The sequence below is a fragment of the Lissotriton helveticus genome, chromosome 12 (genome assembly GCF_964261635.1).
Source record: "Lissotriton helveticus chromosome 12, aLisHel1.1, whole genome shotgun sequence".
In the NCBI taxonomy this organism is placed as follows: Eukaryota; Metazoa; Chordata; class Amphibia; order Caudata; family Salamandridae; genus Lissotriton; species Lissotriton helveticus.
The window spans coordinates 569,621,333-569,643,853 of NC_136073.1; the positions used below are offsets into that span (position 1 = coordinate 569,621,333).

At 46.1% G+C, this 22,521-nt stretch overlaps 1 protein-coding gene across 1 annotated transcript in view; it reads left to right on the forward strand.

The window, feature by feature from the left end:
• POLR2C (RNA polymerase II subunit C) overlaps positions 1 to 22,159 on the forward strand; it is an 89,736-nt gene extending 67,577 nt beyond the window's left edge. Inside the window, exons 4-9 of the mRNA XM_078668773.1 lie at positions 6,745 to 6,797; positions 10,669 to 10,797; positions 11,013 to 11,064; positions 11,281 to 11,449; positions 20,656 to 20,730; positions 21,559 to 22,159. Of these exons, the coding sequence (XP_078524899.1) occupies positions 6,745 to 6,797; positions 10,669 to 10,797; positions 11,013 to 11,064; positions 11,281 to 11,449; positions 20,656 to 20,730; positions 21,559 to 21,703 (623 nt within the window). The 3' untranslated portion in view covers positions 21,704 to 22,159. The remainder of the gene's footprint in view (positions 1 to 6,744; positions 6,798 to 10,668; positions 10,798 to 11,012; positions 11,065 to 11,280; positions 11,450 to 20,655; positions 20,731 to 21,558) is intronic.
• Positions 22,160 to 22,521: the final 362 nt, after the last annotated feature.

Below are 22,521 nucleotides of genomic sequence, written 5' to 3' on the forward strand. Positions count from 1 at the left end.
TGCAGAGTGACAGTGAGTGCAGAGAGTGTAGAGGAACAGTGAGTGCAGAGTGACAGTGAGTGCAGAGAGTGTAGAGTGACAGTGAGTGCAGAGTGACAGTGAGTGCAGAGAGTGCAGAGTGACAGTGAGTGCAGAGTGACAGTGAGTGCAGAGTGACAGTGAGTGCAGAGTGACAGTGAGTGCAGAGTGACAGTGAGTGCAGAGTGACAGTGAGTGCAGAGTGACAGTGAGTGCAGAGTGACAGTGAGTGCAGAGAGTGTAGAGTGACAGTGAGTGCAGAGTGACAGTGAGTGCAGAGAGTGTAGAGTGACAGTGAGTGCAGAGAGTGTAGAGTGACAGTGAGTGCAGAGAGTGTAGAGTGACAGTGAGTGCAGAGTGAGTGTAGAGTCACAGTGAGTGCAGAGTGACAGTGAGTGCAGAGTGACAGTGAGTGCAGAGAGTGTAGAGTGACAGTGAGTGCAGAGTGACAGTGAGTGCAGAGAGTGCAGAGTGACAGTGAGTGCAGAGAGTGCAGAGTGACAGTGAGTGCAGAGTGACAGTGAGTGCAGAGAGTGTAGAGTGACAGTGAGTGCAGAGTGACAGTGAGTGCAGAGAGTGTAGAGTGACAGTGAGTGCAGAGTGACAGTGAGTGCAGAGAGTGCAGAGTGACAGTGAGTGCAGAGTGACAGTGAGTGCAGAGTGACAGTGAGTGCAGAGTGACAGTGAGTGCAGAGTGACAGTGAGTGCAGAGTGACAGTGAGTGCAGAGTGACAGTGAGTGCAGAGTGACAGTGAGTGCAGAGTGACAGTGAGTGCAGAGAGTGTAGAGTGACAGTGAGTGCAGAGTGACAGTGAGTGCAGAGAGTGCAGAGTGACAGTGAGTGCAGAGAGTGTAGAGTGACAGTGAGTGCAGAGAGTGTAGAGTGACAGTGAGTGCAGAGAGTGTAGAGTGACACTGAGTGCAGAGTGAGTGTAGAGTCACAGTGAGTGCAGAGTGACAGTGAGTGCAGAGTGACAGTGAGTGCAGAGTGACAGTGAGTGCAGAGTGACAGTGAGTGCAGAGAGTGTAGAGTGACAGTGAGTGCAGAGTGACAGTGAGTGCAGAGAGTGTAGAGTGACAGTGAGTGCAGAGTGACAGTGAGTGCAGAGAGTGTAGAGTGACAGTGAGTGCAGAGTGAGTGTAGAGTGACAGTGAGCGCAGAGTGACGGTGAGCGCAGAGTGACGGTGAGCGCAGAGTGACGGTGAGCGCAGAGTGACGGTGAGCGCAGAGTGACGGTGAGCGCAGAGTGACGGTGAGCGCAGAGTGACGGTGAGCGCAGAGTGACGGTGAGCGCAGAGTGACGGTGAGCGCAGAGTGACGGTGAGCGCAGAGTGACGGTGAGCGCAGAGTGACGGTGAGCGCAGAGTGACGGTGAGCGCAGAGTGACGGTGAGCGCAGAGTGACGGTGAGCGCAGAGTGACGGTGAGCGCAGAGTGACGGTGAGCGCAGAGTGACGGTGAGCGCAGAGTGACGGTGAGCGCAGAGTGACGGTGAGCGCAGAGTGACGGTGAGCGCAGAGTGACGGTGAGCGCAGAGTGACGGTGAGCGCAGAGTGACGGTGAGCGCAGAGTGACGGTGAGCGCAGAGTGACGGTGAGCGCAGAGTGACGGTGAGCGCAGAGTGACGGTGAGCGCAGAGAGACGGTGAGCGCAGAGTGACGGTGAGCGCAGAGAGTGTAGAGTGACGGTGAGCGCAGAGTGACGGTGAGCGCAGAGTGACGGTGAGCGCAGAGAGTGTAGAGTGACGGTGAGCGCAGAGAGTGTAGAGTGACGGTGAGCGCAGAGAGTGTAGAGTGACGGTGAGCGCAGAGTGAGTGTAGAGTGACGGTGAGCGCAGAGTGAGTGTAGAGTGACGGTGAGCGCAGAGTGAGTGTAGAGTGACGGTGAGCGCAGAGTGAGTGTAGAGTGACAGTGAGCGCAGAGTGAGTGTAGAGTGACAGTGAGCGCAGAGTGAGTGTAGAGTGACAGTGAGTACAGAGTGACTGCAGAGACAGTGTGTAAGGGTGCAGGGTGCACATTGTGTGAGTGTGCAGAATGAGTGTGCAGGATAAACAGTGTGTGACTATGCAGGGTGAAATTGGGAGTGTGCGGGTGAGCAGTGTGTGAATGTGTAGGGGCAGTGTGTGAGTGTGCAGAAAACACCACACACACATACACCACACACACATACCACACACCACACACACACACCATACACACACCACACACACACACCATACACACACCACACACACATACACCACACACACACAACACACACACAAACCACACACCTCACACTCTCAACACCACACACTTGTCACCACTCACCCCCCCAGGCTCACCCCCCCAGGCTCACCCCCCCAGGCTCACCCCCACAGACTTACCACCACACACTCACCACTACACACACAAAATACACACAACAACACATCCCTAGCCGTCAATGAATGCTTTCACCAGGCACAAACACCAACAACCATCAATGTACGCTTTCACCAAAAACAAACACGACCATGCATCAGTGGCGCTAAACACCCACGCACATAAACAATGTCAGTGCAACTTTTACCAAACACACACACACACCAACAGCCATCACTGCACAATTCCTACAGGCACACACACCCAGCACCCATCAATGCACACCAATTGATAAGGCATCCACAAATGTATATTGTACCTATCGCACTATGCTGCACTCTACCTTTTAAAGATAATGCGTTAAAGTGCAGCATGCCACCATTGATAACATTCCAATCCAACACACATATCTCCAACACACACCACATGCTTCCACTCCAAAACACATGCCTAAAACACATTGCCATTTACAATACCATTATCTCTAACTCAAACAAACCCGAGCCCTAATGCATTCCTAATGCTTGTTTCTGTTGGTTATAGGTTTCTGGCCCTGTGTGAATTGTGACAATATTTGGTTTACCGTGAATAGCATATGGGATTTGTTGTTTTGCCCCAGATTTTTCTGACCCTATTTCTGTTGGCTATAGATTTTTTGGCCATTTACCTCAATTGATCAGTGCTATAGGGCATATGTCCTCTGTATGAATTGCGACACTGTTTGGTTTACCAGGAGTAACATGTCTGCAGGAGCAGTCCAACGAGGAATCCCTGTGGCTCTGGGTGTGTGTGTGTGTGTGTGTGTGGCTCTGGGTGTGTGTGTGTGTGTGGCTCTGGGTGTGTGTGTGTGTGTGTGGCTCTGGGTGTGTGTGTGTGTGTGTGTGTGGCTCTGGGTGTGTGTGTGTGGCTCTGGGTGTGTGGCTCTGGGTGTGTGTGGCTCTGGGTGTGTGTGGCTCTGGGTGTGTGTGTGTGTGGCTCTGGGTGTGTGTGTGTGTGTGTGTGTGTGTGTGGCTCTGGGTGTGTGTGTATGGCTCTGGGTGTGTGTGTGTGGCTCTGGGTGTGTGTGTGTGTGGCTCTGGGTGTGTGTGTGTGTGGCTCTGGGTGTGTGTGTGTGTGGCTCTGGGTGTGTGTGTGTGGCTGGCTCTGGGTGTGTGTGTGTGGTAGTAATTGCTGTCTGCTGAGCTCGTCCGTAGGGTACAATAGGTCTCACATTTGCGAGAGATTAAGCTAATGGCAATGTAAATGACAATGCCATTTATTTATCTATTTTCAAAACCAACACATAAATACAAATTTTGTCATTTACAATGTCAATAGCTCAAACTTTTCCAAAGGCAAAACCATTGCATTGTAAATGCTTGTTTTGTCATTATATTCGAATATAGCAAATTGGATCCATTTCACAAGTTTAGTGTCCCCAAAGTGAGCCCAAGCTCATCTTCCGCCAGTGGAAAAAATTTGAAAACCAATGTGTCAAATTTGAAGGTCTTTAAAAAACGATAGATTGGTGTCCACTGGGCATGGCTGGGTGCCAGATTTCATAAAAGATCTGTCTGTGTGATTAGTGTCCCAGCCGCAGTCAGTGCTACATTGAGGTGAAAGTGCCAGTATTGCCATCTCGAGGCTTCGGCTACATAACAGATCACATCAAGGCACTGGTATTGTAGGCATGTACCATAGCCACTTAGAAACGTGAGTTGTCGCCGCATAATGGGTGCCCACTGGCACTGCGCTACGGACAGGCATCTCTTGACCCAGGGACTACACACAGACACGAGCAGATAATGAAAGTAAATGAAAGCAGTGTTACAAAGAGACACATTCTTGGAGCAACAGCGAAGTGTGTTTGCGCGGAAGAGGGGTGCTCACACGCCGCTGCTCGGGAAATGCTCTATGTCCGGATGAAGCTGCGAGTGGGGAATTTAAACGGCATCCCCGACCTTTAGAACGTGTCACCTTCCAGGAAGGGAAGCTAATCTCGATTCATGGGCGGTACGGCAAAAAGGGTTTGTGGGACTGGGGTCACAGTACACAAAGTCGGGCACAATGCCACTACTCACTATGCAGCGATCACCTACACTAAAGGCACACCAGGAAGCTCCTGGCATTCGGCCACTATCCAGGCATTACTAATGCCCCATCCAGGGGCTGGCAGCCCAGCTCTGCATTAGTATGGGGGTACCTCACCTACGGCACAAGGCAGGGGGCACTGCTCCTACTGTAGGACCAGTCGAAAACATTTCAGTCCTTAGCTTATGGCTGGGAGTAATGCCCCTGGGCACGGAGTTTATCCCTTCAACATGTTCTAGCTGGCATCAATGTGCCCGCTCCCTTGGTCTGGGGCTCCTAAGCCTGCCCCCCTCGATCGGGCTGTTGTTCCCACCCTCAGTGCGGATCCGGGTCGTTACCCCTCTTCAAGCTATATGGCTGGCGTGCCCCGAAGACTGCTGTAGGGGTGACCTCCCTGCCCCACAGGTAGTATTACTACCCCCTCTGTAGGGGTTACCTGCCGCTCCGAAGTATGTGTGTAGTTGTTATGAAGTGGCACTCGCACAGTGTAGGTCTCTCACCACTTACTGCCCCCTCCTGCCCTCGGATCTCTACCTGCCCAGGCTCACCTTGTCCTGCTTGGCCGGCTCCGGTGATGGCGACGTCGGGGTCGACTTGTTGGCTGCTGCGGGGCCAGGTGAGGGGGCCCCCGGGGACACCGGGGGGGGGCGCCTTCTCCACCTCCACTTTAATGAGCCGGCGGTTGGGGGACAGGAACCTGCCATCCGGGGCCCCCCGGGGGCGAATGGGTCGGCGCACCCCCCCGGAGCGCTGCTGTAAGGGTCCTCAAAGTCCCGCTCCTTCTGCAGCTTGTAGGCGCTGACGATGTCCAGCTGCGGGGCGGGGGTGACGGCGCAGGCGGGCTCGCGGGCTCCCCCCCCCCCCCCCGGGAGCGTCTGTCGGTAGTCCGGACGGTGCGGCGCCGGGGGCACGGGTTTGGCGCTGCTCTTGAAGCCCAGGTGCTCCTTGAGCAAGCGGGCCATGCCGGCAATGCATTGCTGTCCCGTGCTGTGGGCCTGCGGGGGCCCCAGCAGGGCCGCGGGGCTCTGCGGGGAGGCGGGCACGGAGGAGCGGGCGCCGGGGCTCCGCTCAGCAGCATGTGAGCGGCGGCTCTGCCAAGCAGGAAGCGGAGATATGTGGGTCGGGAGCCCGGGATCGCGGGGATAGTCAGGGCAGGGCGTCCTCTGGCGGCCACATAACAAGTGAACAAATTACAAAAGCAACCGGCAACACACTGCTACGGTGACTCCTGCCGTCTGCAGCTCGCAACCGACACCACACTGCTGCGGTGACTCCTGCCGTCTGCAGCTCGTCCGACATCGGCCAGCGGCCTCAGTGCGCCGCCCACCCCTGCAAAAGACACCTCCAAAATGGCAAAAACATGCAGAGACAAAAAAATATATAACATCCGCCCACCGCCGCATGACGTTGTTAAAGGGGCGGGATGAGTAAAAATCGCCGGAACGCCCACAAATCTGCTCTGGCAATGACGGATAGATCTCTCTTCCAATGGCTAGCCTTCATTTATGGAGCTAGCCAATGGAAGAGAGAGGCGGGACAAAGCCCCGTACTGTCTAACATAAGATTTCGCCAGCGCGAACACTGCTGCGCAGTGGACGCCAGGCAAAACCTAAAAAGGATGAATTTTAGACCAGTCAGACCAGCCCTTGTGTATCTCCAATTGTTGAAGGACGATCTCATGTTAGATTCTGATTTCTATGTGACTAGCACTCAACTTTCCTTTTGAAGTAACTTTTGTAAAGCGCTCTGATACCCTCATCGGGTCTAGTCCGCACTATATAAAGCTTTATAAATAAATTATTGTATTTTCTTTATAGTAGGGTTTTTAAAAGAATCTGTAAAATCGACGACTTGTATGGATATGTAAAATCTGTTTATTTAGATATGTTTTTAGCTGATTTATCGTGTGGTACTGGGCCTTTTCTTTTAAATTCTGTATTAATGTATAAATTGTTTTTATGTATTGTATTTGTACAACTTTTATGGTTTTCCAAACAAAAACCAAATAAAGTTTATTGATTGATTGATTGACTCTGGCAGTACATGATCCTCTCATGCAGAGATTGACTTCCTTTGTTGAGGAGCCCTCATAACCCTAACCCTGAGGCTCACATATTGTTTTAGCAATGTGGCACATACATCTTTTGGTTCTGAGTATTTCCAGTTATTTGGATCTGTGAGAAGCCTGTAATTTCTCCAGGCTTATTCTTTTTTTTTTTTTCTGTGAGATTATGGTCTTTGTTTGGGTGGTTGATATCATGTTGACTCTTTTCTGCTTCCCAGTATCACTAAACATTTTTCATTTACCCTCAGGCCTAATCCCTCTCACCAGTGATGATATTGTGGATAAGATGCAGTACTCCAGGGTAAGTAAAAAAAAATGAAAATAATTGATTTTTGTTTGAACATTTTAAAAAGCACTCACACTTATTAGGATATTGCAAATCAGCAAAGGCTGAGTTCCTTTATAAAGTCACAAAAACCAGGGGGAATTGCTATATGCTTTCAGTATACAGTGAAGGGTATTTTATCCCTTATAATACATAGTCACACCATCAATCTTCCCACAAACTGCTTTAATGCTTAGGGCAATGCTCTATAATGTTAATCGTAGACTTGAATAAAAGCAGAATTGTACTTCGAATTTGAATACACCAAGAAGCAGTTAATGGTTGCCAAAAGATATTAGGATCAATGTTATGTAAGCCGGTTTAAAAAAATGGGGTGCCAAATTGTGTTGAAACATGCAGAGATCCTTTCTTTCATGTAATGACTGAGGCAACAAGCTGACCACATAGGGCAGGCCGGCAGGGGCAGCAAGCTGACTGCAAAGGCTGAAGGGAGCAGGCAGGAGCAGCAAGCTGACCATTCATGACAGGCAGGCATGCGCTGCACACTGGACTACACAGGAAGGGTGAAAGGGGCACCCACATGGAGAACATGGGGCCGGGGGAACAGTGGGTACCTTATGACCACAGAGGCCAGGGGCACGCTAGTGGAGAACAAAGCAAGCTGACCCCGGTGGACAGGCTGCTGTGGGTTGGCCACTTGTGGGTGTGGAGGGCGGGCCTGAGCCAGACCCACACTGTACATGGCCGAAGGCCTTGCACAGTTGTGGTGTTGGCTGAATATGATTTATTTTTTTAAACTAGAAATTCTCTGAAAAAACACAAGTTAAAGAGACGTTGTAGTTGGGTAATATGATCTTCCCGTTCATTAAAAAAGATCTATACATTCACTATTCATTGTATTATGTTATTGAAAACAAGTTGTATGTCATTGTTATATATATTTTGTATATCTCTCTCTCTCTCTCTCTCTCTGAAATAGCCATATAGTTAGATGTTGTAATGGGTTAAAAACTAATTTTAATAAACCCAAAAAAACACTGAAATTCTCCATTAATAGTTCAGCGAACTATTTATAACTTGCGCTCCCACCATGCACTGCTTATGACTGCCCGTATTAAACCACTCATGACATGTTAAAGTACATCCCTGATGACGTCATTGAAGACATCATTCCAATGAATGTGATAGTTTGCTGTACCCTTTTCATACTGGATGGTATTCTGTGAGTTACATCTAGACCCAAAGACTGTACCTTGTTTAAATGAAGTACTGTTTGCAGTTAAAAGTTTATTGGTAGTTAAAATTTGCACCATATAAATCTTACCATAGTGAATCAGAATTGTCTCAAATACACTTTTTTTTTATATGTGGGATCTTTACTGCATACTTTATTTTCTAAAATGATTTAGGGGTTTAAAAAGGAATTGTAGGAGCATTAGATTGATGATGTCATCATTGATGTAATTTTAAAATATATCGGTGGTGTAATTTAACTTGTCATGAGTGATGTAATATGAGGTGTGAATGGGGGCACAAGTTATAGTCCGTTTACTAAACTGTAACTGGACAATTGCATTGTTTTCTTTGGGGGGGGGGTGCTTACAAACATTAGTTTTTAACAGGTTTCATCACCTAACTATAACGTCACATAAAACTTTGCTTATTTCAGTGATATAGGTATATATGTATTGTGTGTGTGTATGTATGTATGTATGTATGTATGTAACGCTGCAGCGAGACTCATCACTGGATCAAAAAAACACTCGCATATTTCCCCTGACTTTAAATCCCTGAACTGGCTACCTTTTGAAGCCAGAATACATCTGAAAATCGCCTGTATGACTCACAAGGCTGTACACATGAACTCACCCGCCTACCTCACTCAAAAGCTGACAATTTCGGGTGGCTCTAGAACTACTAGAAGCACAAGCAATCTTCTACTGAAGCCTCGAAGATTCCGGAAGGAAAAAACCTATAAACGCTCCTTTTCAGGAATGGCACCCAGGATCTGGAACTCACTCCCTCCTGAAACCAGGCTCATCTCCTCCAACAAACTGTTTAAGAAAGAAGTAAAAGCGATCCTCATAGCTAAATACACATGATCTATTATTCTGTATTTCTCATGAATCCGCTCCGTAATACCTGCCTGACCCCTTGGTCTACTTGTACTACTTGTATTATGACTTATTTGATTGTATACGTTCCCTCTTTGTATATTGTTATATTGTTGACGCACCTGTCTGACTTTGCACACTGTACCTACACCACCTCAAATATCCCTACTCTTGTACTACTGATGTACCTGTGTGACTATACATCCTGCACTCACCTACCTCAACTATGCCCACCTTTATGTTATCTCCAGAAAAACAGTTTAAGCACGCTTAAAAAAGTATATGCTTATTTTTGTACTTTTATATTATTGGCGCAACTGTTTGACTATGCACCTTGTACAGACACTACCTCACCTGTGACCTACCTCTTGTTTTTTTTTTTTACCTACCTATGTAACTATGCACCTTGTACCTAACTACCTCAACTATTACCTCAACTATTACATTCTATTACTCTATCACCCCCGTGTCCTGTAAAGCGCTCTGATATCTGCAAAGATCTTGTTCGCGCTATATAAAACTTTCTAAATAAATAAATAAATAAAATAAAATGTATGTGTCTGTGTGTGTGTGTATATATATATATATATATATATATATATATATATATATATATATATATATATATATATATATATATATATATATTATTTTTTTCTTTCTGCTATATCAGTAAGTTAAAATGACATAATGGCTAGATATTTGCAATCCATGCCACGCACCTTGTTTTCAACTACCTATACGATGCATGCTTTAATTTTCCTTTGCACAACAGTTTAACGAACCCTAATGCATAATTGTCATGCATTGCTGCAAAATTCCAGTAGCCTCAATTTTATGTTCTGAACAACTTTTTGTGAAATGAGATTGCAACATTAACTAGAAAGTCACACTTTTTCTCCTTTCTATAGAATGTGTTTGGGTGTGCACTCACATCATATATAAAGATTCTAGTAGCTCCAGTTGTACGTTGTGAATAATTCCCTTGTTGCAAAGTGAGGTTGCATCCTTAACGAGGCATTCACATTTGCTTACTCCTTTCTATACAACATGTATGTGTACCCACATAGAAAGATTCCACAAGTCCCAGTTTTATGAAGTGAGTAATTCTCCTTTTACAAAGTGAGGTCGGAAAATTAACTTGGGAAGTCACAATTGCCTTTTGCTCTAGGCCAACTTTTACCTTTCTGTCACTCGAATGTTAATTTCACACTTGAACAGGGTTTCTTTTTTTGCTTGTCTTAGCTGGAAGATTTTTTAGAAGTCCCGTGCAAGTCTCCATTTTGCCACAGTTAGTGTAGTTGGAATGTTCGCTCCTTTAAAGTTTTCTTTGAGCTGATCTTGAGGTCACTGTATGATCTATTGAAGCAACTTCACTCCTGAGATTCACAGTAATTACTGGATGGAAAGAAGAATTTGATGTGTTGCTTAATCCACTTCACAAATTTCCATATGTTTGCTTTAGTATACTAAACTAAAGCACTTTATTTTTACTTCCCTATTAGAACAAGTTCAATTCAGGTAGTTAGAGACTTGGGTTTCGGTTATTCATGATATTATTACTGTTTCCTTGATATACCTATTAGAGTAATCCTGTGCAAAATTCTTTTTTGTTATATTATAGCGCTAGGATGTCAGATTTTCTCTAGACTAGATATAGTTACCTAACAGAATATCTGAGTTGGGTCAGATTTTGCTTTAGCTGTTGACCTGTCAAGGTATTCACGCAAGTCACGGTTTCATTTGCACCCATCTTCTCATTTTTCCCTCAGGATTGCATATGTGACGAGTTTTGCCCGGAGTGTTCTGTGGAGTTTACACTGGACGTGCGGTGTACTGATGACCAGACCCGGCACGTAACCTCTCGTGACCTCATTTCCAACAATCCCAGGGTTATCCCGGTCAGTTCTAACTCTTGTCCTCACCCAGTTGTCCTTTATGGTTATCTTCACTATTTAAACATGTTTTCAGTGCCCTTCTTTCAAAAGTGAGCCTAGGTTTGTACTGCAGAATTTACCCCTTCTCTGTTGACCTAGTGTGCTATGCTATTGTTTGTTTTAATTGATGGGGTCCAGCTCTTATATCCCACCTGATGACTTTAACTAATTTCACACAGGTCACGTCTCGGAATAAAGATAGTGACCCGAACGAGTACCTGGAGCGGGAAGGTAAGAGAAATGCTGAGTGCTATGCAAATGAATGTATGTTAGTCTTTAATCAGTGTGTGCACCATTTGCTTGGTTATCTTTGTGGTGTGATGGGATCCGTGTGCGAAGCAAATTAAGAACTTTTCACAGCCTATTACGTCTCATCATTGCATTGAGTCAGTGGGACAATTTCAGAAGCCTTCCCATTCATCATTGTTGATTCCTTCCACTTTACAGATATTCTGCTTGTAAAACTCCGTAAGGGACAGGAACTTCGACTCCGAGCCTATGCTAAGAAGGGGTTTGGCAAAGAGCACGCCAAGTGGAATCCAACCGCAGGGGTTGCTTTCGAATATGATCCTGACAATGCTCTTCGACACACGGTATATCCAAAGCCCGAGGAATGGTAAGTGCAGGTTTAAAAAGTACTGATAAATTGGTCTTTACTTTTGTGGTGCTGTGGGAAGAGTGAAAGGATGAGTGCGTATGGGAGAAGAAAAAAAACAAATTGTTGATCAGCACTGTTCATCAAAGGGATTTCTTAATGCTCTGTACACGGTTAAGGTGCAAATCTTTCAATCTGCCTCCTCCTTCAGGTTAAAGACTCCTCATTGAAAACTTTCGTTCAGAAGCACATGTAGATCTTCATGAAAAATTAGTCCTACATATAGTTGTTTATGGTAAGAAACTGGTGATCTGTTCTAGACTGTATACAGACCAGCATCATCTGCACGCAGTGCAGTGAGACTTTAGTAGAGTTGCATTGCTTCTTTCAGAATTAGGGGTGCTTTAATGCAATGAGTTGCACCAGTGATTTCACATAAATTGCGGTTTGTGAATAAAGTTAATACTTTGCACCGCAGGAAAGGTTATATGACTCTGCACGTCCTCTGAAGTAACACTAGTGTTCTAGCCACATGGCCCCCCTCTCCTTGCCATAACTCAATAGGTCCTCTCTTAAGTTCCTCTTGGAAGAAAAGAGACGGTGCAGTGAATGGCAGTGTTGTGGACCACACATATATCTGCATTTCAGAGCCTGCTTGCATAGAGCTTTTCAGTCCTGGCTTCATCATTTAAGAACTTTGAACAAATGTTTCAAAGGGATTGAGTGGGAAGCAGTATTAAAACGGCTTTAGCATGCCTCAGTTCCTTCTGAATATTTAATTAAACTGTTCAGACGTTCTCCCTTTGTAGAAGAGATAATGGTTGGTTGGATGCTCCTCTTGTGGTCTCATCGAAAGGGTGATATCTGTCTTTCTTACCTAAACTTCCTCTTTTGTATAATTAAGTTCCATCGTCATTCTCTCTGCGAGAAGATTTTGTTTTTAGAGAACGTAGTAACTTACCAGTTAACTCCCTCTCAATGTCACACGTGTTACCATGAGAACACAGTGGATAAACTTAAACAATCTGTTGAGACATCTATGGATCAAAATAATCGTTTTTTGCATTCAGACTCACTGGCTATGACCAAGCTGCTGCTGTTAATTCAAGGAACTATGCAAGGGATGTTGGAGGCATTAGTAGTGGTTAGTAACACCCTAACAACCCAAAAAACTCTGTTTTCGGAGACATTAACAAGGAATTACCAACAATAAACCTTAGCAGGTTTCTTCATTTTCATCTGCAGCAGGAGGGCGTTCAGAAAGGGGGAAGGTTTTGTTATACATTCAGAATGTGTTTTATAGACCTATGCAGATTATTAGGCAAGTTTTAAGTTTTGGAGTATGGGTAATGATGGCACCCCAGTATATCTAGAGTTCATGTAAAACAAAAACAAAAAAATACCCAAAGATAGTAAGAGTCTAAGTGAAAAATCCATTCAGGCAGTTCTTTTCAGCTGCCTTGTAAGGTTAACCTCTAGATACTATGTAGGTGGAGGCTGTGCACAAAAGTTGAAATCTATGTGTCAGCCTGATTGCACAATGCAGGGTATCCCGTTCATATTGAATAAAAAGAAAACTGGTAAAAAAGGTCTGATTTATCCTTGATGCCCCGATTGAATCCCCACTTAAGTATTCCCATGCAAGACTCCCGGTGAACATTCCAGTATTTTTTGCAACGTTTTTATTACCTCACAAAGCCATTTCAGCAGAAAATGTGCTCACTATGCATGATCATAGACAATCATTCAACTTGTGTATGACTTTATATGGATGTGGTCTAATGGCCAGAGCTGTTGACTTTGTATCTGGGGATCAAGTTTGAGTCCCGGCTTAGGCTCTGGGCAAATCACCTAACCTCCCTTTTTTAAATCAAATGAATCTGCCCTTGCGTAATCTGGTGCTCATATAAAACATTACAATGCCCCTTGATATATATGTAGATATATAGCACAAATCCTGACATGGTGCATTGCATTGTTTATATATTCAGAATGGGTTTAACAAATTTGCTAAAATCACTGGTATCGACACCAAGATTTCTCAGAAACCATGTTATTATAGTAAACCGAAGCCACAGGCCAGAACCTGGGACTGAAAAGTGCTCCAGTACAGGAGTACAGTTCACCATCAGCCACTTTTATGGGCAGATCAACATCTTGTGCACAGTCTGATAAAGAAATATCAAAGGGCATAGACAATGTCGTAACATTTACAAACAATTGCTGTTAGAAAGGAGTGCAAAACAAAGTATGTTATTTTGGCAATTCACAGCATTTTGAAAGCATGTTTACTATTACATTAAGAAATCACCCGCCTTAAGAAATCACCTCGCCTCAAGAAATCACCTCGCCTCATGTCTGTTAAACCTAGGTGGGTCACAAAATTTTGTAATTCTTAAATTTGGATCGTAATCCTGAAATGTTTGGAAAGCATTAAAACTCTAACCAGTGACTGCATACTCCCCTCACACACGCAATTATAATTGCATTTATATAGAGCTTACTACCCCTGAAGAGGCATTGAGACGATTTTTCGCAAAGCGAATGGGATGTGAGGATGATTATGGTCTTGTTGCTTTGCACCCATCCAAGTGGTCTTACAGCAGAAATGAGACCTGCTTGTTAACAACACTAAAACATTGATCAGGCATGCTGCTGTTATGCCAGGATGTCACAACTACATTTTACATTGGAAGTGAACTGAGTGCCCACCTCAGCTGAGGAAGCACGCAAGAAGACTGACCTGGAGCTTCTTAATTTTAATGCACCTCAAGAAACTTCTCCAGACCATCATATGTTGTCCTTTCGGCTTCTGCTTTACTTCTGCTTGTCCTACACAGGCTGGTGCAGAAGATTTTTGCCACCAGTTACTTGGGATCAAATGCCATCTCACCCAGCGACTGTTCCTAATGTTAAGTGCAATATGTTTGGCAGTCTTAACAAAGCTTCTCGTCAGGATACTATTTCTGCTGGAGTATTAGTGCGAGCCTCCCCACTGTTAGAAAGACAGTCACCACTGTTTAGGCATATTGTGAAAAATAAATTGATTGGCACCACTGTTAAGAAGCTGAGAAGTATTGTGGCTGGTAGAGCTAATGCTTGGAGGCAATGCTCCCCTTGTAGTGAAGTCAACATGTTTTGAAGATAGTACAGCAGTGTTGCTTGAATGGCAAAGGCATTCACATGGTCCACCAAAAGGTGATAAAATTGTTTCAGGGAGGAGCTACGCGGGCATCCGAGATGGTCGCGTGAGCCGAGGGCTCCCGAGACCCGCGCCGCCCTTCTGCAAATATCCTTAACATATCCTTATTCTGATTATGGGCTTTTGAAGACGGACTCTTGCTGATCTCAACATCCTTTTCAAAATTGAATTTGGACGCCGGGAGCTGTTTTTACATCGACTTTAACTTTTTCGGCCTGCCCCGGACGTGGCTGGGGGGCTCTGCTGTTTCACAGGCCGGGGAGTAGTTGAACAACAACAGCCGGAGGGGATCCCCCCCAGTCGGCCTCATCCCCACTTTCGGTTTCGCTTTCTACTTTGAGCTCAGAGTGGCCGACACTCTCCCAGACTCATTCCGGATTCGGCGTGGCTTTGCCCTGTTGTCGAGCTCTGCCTCTCCTGAGAGTTTAGGCCTCCTGCTCTATTGACATTTTACCGGTTTTGGCCTATTTCTTGTCCTCCTTGGCCCCACCAAGATCGGCCATTTTTACCAGGTCTAGAGGGCCCCTTCGGGGCACAGCATCCAATATGGCCACCAAACCAGAAATCGAGAAGCGCAAGACAAAGACGCCGGTCCGCGGGGGACATACCCAGACCAACGTCATGGACCGATACACCCAATCGATGGGAACCCCCGGCGGTACCGGCCGTATTCTTGATGACTCCAGGGCCGATTCGACCGCGCCTACAGATGTCTCTCTTCGTGAAGTCATGAGTGCCATTACAGGTATGCAGGCCTCTATGGGACAGCAATAAGAGGCTCTTGCATCTAAAATCGACACTGTTGCCGTAGATGTCACGCTGATTAGAGCGGACATGGCCAAAACTAATGAGAGAGTGAAAGCATTGGATTTGAAGACCTCTAGCCTGATCAATGATGTTTCGGACGCACAGACTGAGATCGGCAACCTGAGATCATCACACAACTTGATGGCCCGTCGGCTTGAGGAGCATGAAAACAGGGCCAGGCGCAATAACGTGCGCCTCATTGGTGTGCCGGAAAATCCTGAGAACTCTGCTGTCGACCTCCTCGTAGAGGACCTGGTCCTGAATCATTTAGCTCCCACCGGACTCGGCAAATTCTTTGCGGTCGAGCGGGAAGGTAAAGCCGGATGCCCCCACGAGACCAATTGTTGCCAGGCTTTTTCATTTTCGAGATAGAGACGCTATTCTCCAAGCCTCTCGGGAGCATGGCCCCTTGAAGTTCGATAATACCATTGTGAACTTTTATCCGGACTTTACTCCTCAGGTCCAGAGACAGAGACTGGGGTTTCAGGGGGTGAAGAAGCGGCTGCGAGACCTGGGCCTCAAGTACGCTATGTTGTTTCCGGCTCGGCTGCGGATCGAATATGAGGAGCGAACCTTATTCTTTGACCGTCCGGACAGTGTCAGTGACTGGCTTAATTCCTTGCCGAAAAGGGATGATCGATCTGAGCACCCCGGTGGCGCCGAGAGGGGCACGTCGGATCAAGAGTGACATTGTGGTTTCCGACGTCTGTGTTCCTTTTTAATCGTTTGTCAGCTGAGTTTTGCTAACTGTTCTTTCACTATTGTTTTTGATGGGTCCAAGGGTGGCGGGGTGTAAGGGATTCTTCCACCTCCGGGGTTCTTCATGTAGACTAGTTTCATGATTGGGAGACAGGCACACTGCAAGTTGGGGTGGTTTTCAGTTCGAATGCAGGGGTGCAGGGTGGGGGGTGTTGTAACGGGTTTTTGTTGGGGGTGGGGGTAGGGAGTGTTTGTTTCTTTGTTTCCTTCACATGGCATCGTATTGTCTGCTTAGCTCCTTCACCTGCGGGGCTTCATGGGGGCGGGGCTCTGGTCCTTTCTCGGGATGGGGGGTAGTGAGTTGAGACTGCTATCCTGGAATGTCAAGGGTTTGGGAGACAGAATAAAACGAGGGGTTGTTCTGCAGTTCCTTCGACGCCACTCCCCTGATACTGTCCTACTGTAAGAAACTCATTTAATTGGCAATGCTTGCCAGGCGCTGAATAGACGTGGATATCGACTAGTTGCACATGCCGGATTCACCTCTGGCTCCAGAGGGGTGGGTGTTTTGATCAGGTCCTCTCTTCCCCTTGAAATTGATGAGATAAGGCTCGATGACAGGGGTCGCTATGCTGCGCTCTCTGGTAGATGGGAGGGTAAGACGCTTTCTGTAGTCACCGTCTATGTCCCTCTAGGCCTACAGGCCACAACCTTTGCTGACCTCGGGCGGCTTCTATTGGGGCTGCCTGAAGGTTTTCTGATTCTTGGTGGGGATTTTAACTCTGAGGTCTCCGGTACTTCTGATCGTTATCGAATCGAGTCGTACCTGTGATTGAGAGGTCGACTGGTGAACGTGTTTCTGACCCAGTGGGTATTGTTGGGTGTTTTGTGGATCATTTTCGGATGGTGTATGCCTCGGTCAGTGAAAGGGATGAACATGACTCTCGGCTGTTGTTGCGCGATATTGCCTTGCCCTGCCTCTCTGATGAGGATAGGGCTCTAATGGATGCTCCTATCACGGTAGACGAGGTCGCAGTCTCCATCCGTGCCCTCCGGTCGGGGAAGGCCATGGGCCCCAACGGTTTGCCCATTGAGCTCTATAAGCTACGGCCTGACAAAATGGCGCCTCACTTAAGGAACATGTTTTTTGAGGCCCTTGATTCTGGTGCCCTCCCCGTCGATCAGCGTCTGGCTACCATAGTTGTAATTCACAAGGAGGGTAAACCCCGTGATCGTTGTGCTTCGTATAGGCCCATTTCATTACTCAATGCCGAACCCAAAATCCTTGCTAAACTGTTGGCCACCCGATTGATTAGGGTGATCGGTGACTTGATTCATCCGGATCAATCTGGTTTTTATTCCGCACCGGAACACCGCCCTTAATCTGCGGAGGCTCCATGGAGTTCTCGCGAGAACTGGGACTCTAACTGAGCCGGCCATTTTGGCTTCCCTTGATGCCACGATGGCTTTTGATACCATAGAATGGCCGTATCTTTGGGCTGCTCTCGCCAAGTTTGGGTTCGGTCCGACATTCATTGCCTGGGTGAAGCTTCTGTATGAAAGACCGCTGGCCGCTGGCCCAGGTAGTTGTTAACGGAAGGGTCTCCAGCACTTTCACGCTCGGGCGAGGTACTCGGCAGGCTGCCCACTGTCCCCATTGCTTTTTGCCCTCGCTTTGGAACCGCTAGCTGAGTGGCTTCGCTGGGAGCCCTCGCTGAAGGGCATTCGGTGCACTCCGGACTTTGAGGACCGAATCTCGCTATATGCGGATGATATCCTTCTTTACCTCACGTCCCCTTAATGTGCTTTTTGATGTTCTGACCTCCTTCGGGAAGAACTCTGGTCTTGTCATCAATTGGACCAAGTCATGTGTCTATGTTTTGGCCGGGGAGCTCCCTCCGTTGCCCCGTAGATTCCCGATTCAGTTGGCTACGTCCGGCTTTAAGTATTTGGGTATTTATGTTTCCTTGAATCCTGCCGTTCGATACGACCGTAACCTTCGAGCTACTCTTCAGCGGCTCAAACTTGACGTTGTAAGATGGCGCCGGCTGCCTCTGTCACCCTTGGGACGTGCGGCTCTCTTCAAGATGATGTCGCTACCCAGATTTTTATACGCACTCCAGAACTCCTTTGATCCTATTCCTCCTGGCTACTTTCGTGAAGTGGAGGGCATTCAGAGACGGCTGACTCTTCCATGGTACGATGGCGGCATTGCTCTCCCAGACATCAGACGCTATTATTGGGCCTCCCAGCTGAGTGCGGTCAATCATGCAACTTATGCCCCCGGTCTAACGCCAGCTTTTGCAATGGATAAGTATATTTTGCCAGGTGGGAATTTCAACAGGGCACTATACTCTAAGGGACCCTATAAGACTCTGGCTGGACCCACTAAAATTGCTGTGCGAGTGTGGCGTGATGCAAATGCTGCCCTGGGATGGTGTGATAGATTGTCCCGTGCAACTCCGTTGTATGATTCAGATGCTTTGAGCAATTTGTGGAGAACAAAAGGTTTTGATAAATGGGACATGATAGGTATATGCAAGGTTGACGATCTTTGGTCCAAAGGGAACGTTAAGACTTTTGAGGCGCTTAAGAATGTATATGAGCTTGACGACAAGGAATTCTTTCGGTATGTTCAGGTACGGCACGCCTTGTTGTCTGTCTTCCCCAAGGAGACGGTGGTCCCTGAGTCCTCGCCTCTAGAGGACCGTATCCTTGACGGCTACGTACCTGATAGCACAATTTCGCTGATCTATAAAAAGCTCAATAACAATAGAGTTGACTTGCTTGTGCGCCTCAGGGCCTTATGGACTGCTGACGGGTTGGAGTTGGACGATGAGGACTGGCAAATGGCCGTATCCTCTCCAAGGAGGTGGCCATCCCTGCCCGCCTTCGGTTCGTCCAGCTCAAGATCCTTCATCGCGTGTATGTCACTGGTCCGCGTCTGGTATGAATGGGGTACTCTGTGGATGGTCTGTGTAAACGTGGGTGCGGTATGAGTGGTACCTTCCTCCATATACTGTGGGAATGCCCTGAGGTGGCTACGTTTTGGTCCCGAGTACATACCACCATGGAAAGGGTCATGGGGGTTGCACTCCTGCCTGAGGCCAGACGCTGTCTCCATAATGTATGGGAACCGAATGATTATAACACGGCACAGATCTGTTGGGCAATCCTCGGTAACATGATCGCGAAAAGAGACATTGCGCAATTATGGGGTTCCCACAGACCGCCCACTATATCGGTGTGGAAGGAAAACATGGACTGGTGCATGTTCAGAGAAAAGACGGTGTACTTGTCACGGGGCAGACCTAAGAAATGGAACAGAATTTGGTCTCAATGGAATGCGTATCGTGGGAATGTATGTACTCCCCCTCAAGACCCTACCCTTGACTTCCCTTTGTCTCCCTAGATGGTATTCCTGGTCCTCGCACTTTAACTAAATATATAGAGTGGTTTCCTCGCTGCCCCCCCCCCCCCCCCCACAACCCGGATTTGATGTTTGAAATAATGTATGCATATGCTATGGATTTGATTCCCGTCTCCTCATGTTTCCCGGAAATGATTATCTGCCTTGTGAAGTGTACTATGTTGTTTGTTTGTTGATTTTCAATAAAAATTAAAAAAAAATAATAATAATTGTTTCTGGCTCTCCCTCAAGAAATCTCTCTTGCACGCACAAAAAAGTACCCCTGCAGGCAGCTATGGCTTTGCCATTTGAACAACACCAGCCGCCTTGGCAAAAGTGTTGTCAAGTGGCTATGGAACTGAGGGTTAGTGTGCTGCGATCAGATCTCTAGTTTAGCCACCAAACTTCTCCTGTGAGGCTAGAAAGATAAGATGGACACTGCATAATTGATCTTTTATGGACATTTATGTGCCTCAAGTACAACGGCTTGTCCTATTTCTACCAGAATCTAAAAACAGTATCTCTTTTTTAAAACTACTAGTTTTCAGAGATCCTTCTCTTTCATTGGGGTTTAAAAATCACTTGAAGGATCTTGTGTTGGACAAGTGATGCTTGCCTGAAGCAGATCCGGAAGAGCCATTAAGTTGAAATCCGGTGGTTTCTTCATCATTGTTCATTAACCCTTGTAGTTTAGTTTTCCAGAGTTTTATGTTATTTCAAAGTAAGTATAATTTCCAGATGTCTTGTATTTCATTTGATATTCTTATGTAGCTAACCAGGATCTTTTGATATTGGACATGAAAAATTAAGATAGCGTACACTAGTCTCCAGAAGATAGAGTTCTAAAACAATTGTTTCAGTACCCAGGAGTTTCCGAATCTGGAAAGTTAAAGATATTGGGTGTTGTGGTTTCTGAGATCTCCCGATGGAGAGTGGATTCGTCAGATATGAGACATTGTTGTCTTTTGCCTTACGAACTAGGCGGCTGAGTTTGTACTGTATTCTTACATGCATGATAAGTCAGTGGAGACCACAAAGTATGGAAGTGATGTCATCGATCTGTGAAATGGTATTTGATGTCTGAAATGTTGCTCCATTATTTTCTTCCAGGCCAAAGAGTGAGTACTCTGAGATAGATGAGGATGAAGCTGAAGCCCCATATGATCCCAACGGGAAGCCAGAAAGGTAAAGAGCCGGAGCCTATTATTCTAGTTTGCTGTACAGATGAAAACATGTTTACTTTCAAAAGAGCTCTTCGATCATTAAATTGCTGTTGAAGTTGCTACCGAGCTGCGTTTAACAGAATTCACTGGACGATTACAGTTTCTGTTGCATTATTCATTGGCTATGCCGGTAATTCTGACCTTTGAAGGATGCATGTAAAACTCTTTTGGAGTTTATTTCTCCCTGATAGAGAGCTTTCATAAGTGGATGGCGCCCAAAATGTATGGGCTGTACTATGTGTTTTTTATGAGGTTCATGTGTAGACCAGATTTGAAGTGAGTGCTACAGTTGCAACCGTTTGGATCTGTAATGGTCCATTTTTCTGGCACACTGTTGTACCTGAAGGATCGTTAAATGCCGTTGGAAATCTCTGGTACGTGCTGTGGTTGGAGCCCTTGTCACGTCTGTGATTAGCCAGGTTTCCTTGAATTCCTCAATTGAATTAATGTGCCACCATTACTTTCATTGAGAGCTCCAAGAAAACTGCACTTAGTTTGTTAGGAATGTGTGTCATTTGTTTAGAAAATGTGTCCGTCTTGGAAATGTTTGTTGCTAACACAACATTTTCTGGTGTTTGCTGTAGGTTTTTGTTCATTCCTATCCCGTAATCCTGAGTGTTACTCTAACTTGGTCAAGCTCACACCATACACCAAGAGCTCTCCAGTGTTCTTAGTAAATGGAATGTACAGAGAGGTGGTTAGAAGTCACTGGAGCAGGTGGAGCTTTCCAGGAAAGGGAGGCGTAGATTGTTCATTTTCAGATGCTGATTCTCTATATTTCTGTCCTCAGATTTTACTATAATGTGGAGACTTGCGGATCGCTGCGGCCGGAAACCATTGTTCTGTCAGGCCTGTCGGGCCTTAAGAAGAAGCTAAGTGACCTCCAGACACAGCTGAGCCATGAAATCCAGAGTGACGTACTGACCATTAACTGAACCACACCCGGTCCAGTGGAGTAGTGGATAGTGTGCTTAGCTTACTTCAGAAAGACTCACCTAATTTCCCAGGCAAGACCCAGTCATAAGTTAATCAGTGTTTAACGTGGCACTGGAAATGCAGGTGATCATGTGATTCAGAGCCTGAGCTTAGGATGGTCAGAAATAAGAGTATAGTGCGAGAGGCCCGATTTATAAAAAGGAGATCTCCTCTTTGGAGGTAGATGTTTTGTTCCATAGTTGGGATTATGACTGCTGAGCAAGTGGCTCTGAGTCTGTCGATAATCAGGTTGCATTTGTTATTCTCATGCGCATCAGGATATATTGTTCATTTGTGGTCCAAGGTATCACACTTTATCCTATTTTTCTAAAAAAAAAAAAAAATAATCCCTGTGAGTTTAGGATTTTCATTTTGTTTATTTAATATTGAAATAAAGTTAAATGTTTTTCTTTAAATAGAAGTGCGTTTTTTTTTATCCAAGGAATTAACAAAGATTATTATATGAAAGCGCTATTTGGGGCGTACCAAATTAATACGCTGTACATAGAACCCAACCAGTGGTTTAGCTGCATTAACTATACTTCACTGCATAATCTAAATAGCAATGTCTTGTAGAGTACAGTTGACCATAAAAATCATAAAGCAACAGGATGCAAGCTGTTAACCCGAGTATCAACCAAGAATGCATTATTATGATTTATCCCAGTATTCCCCAGATTATTCTTGTGTGCTTCACTCACCTAGAAGAGTGAGCGAGTGTGAGGTAGGTTAGTTGACACAGTTTTACAAGGAGGAATTATTCTCCTGCTTTGGTGAT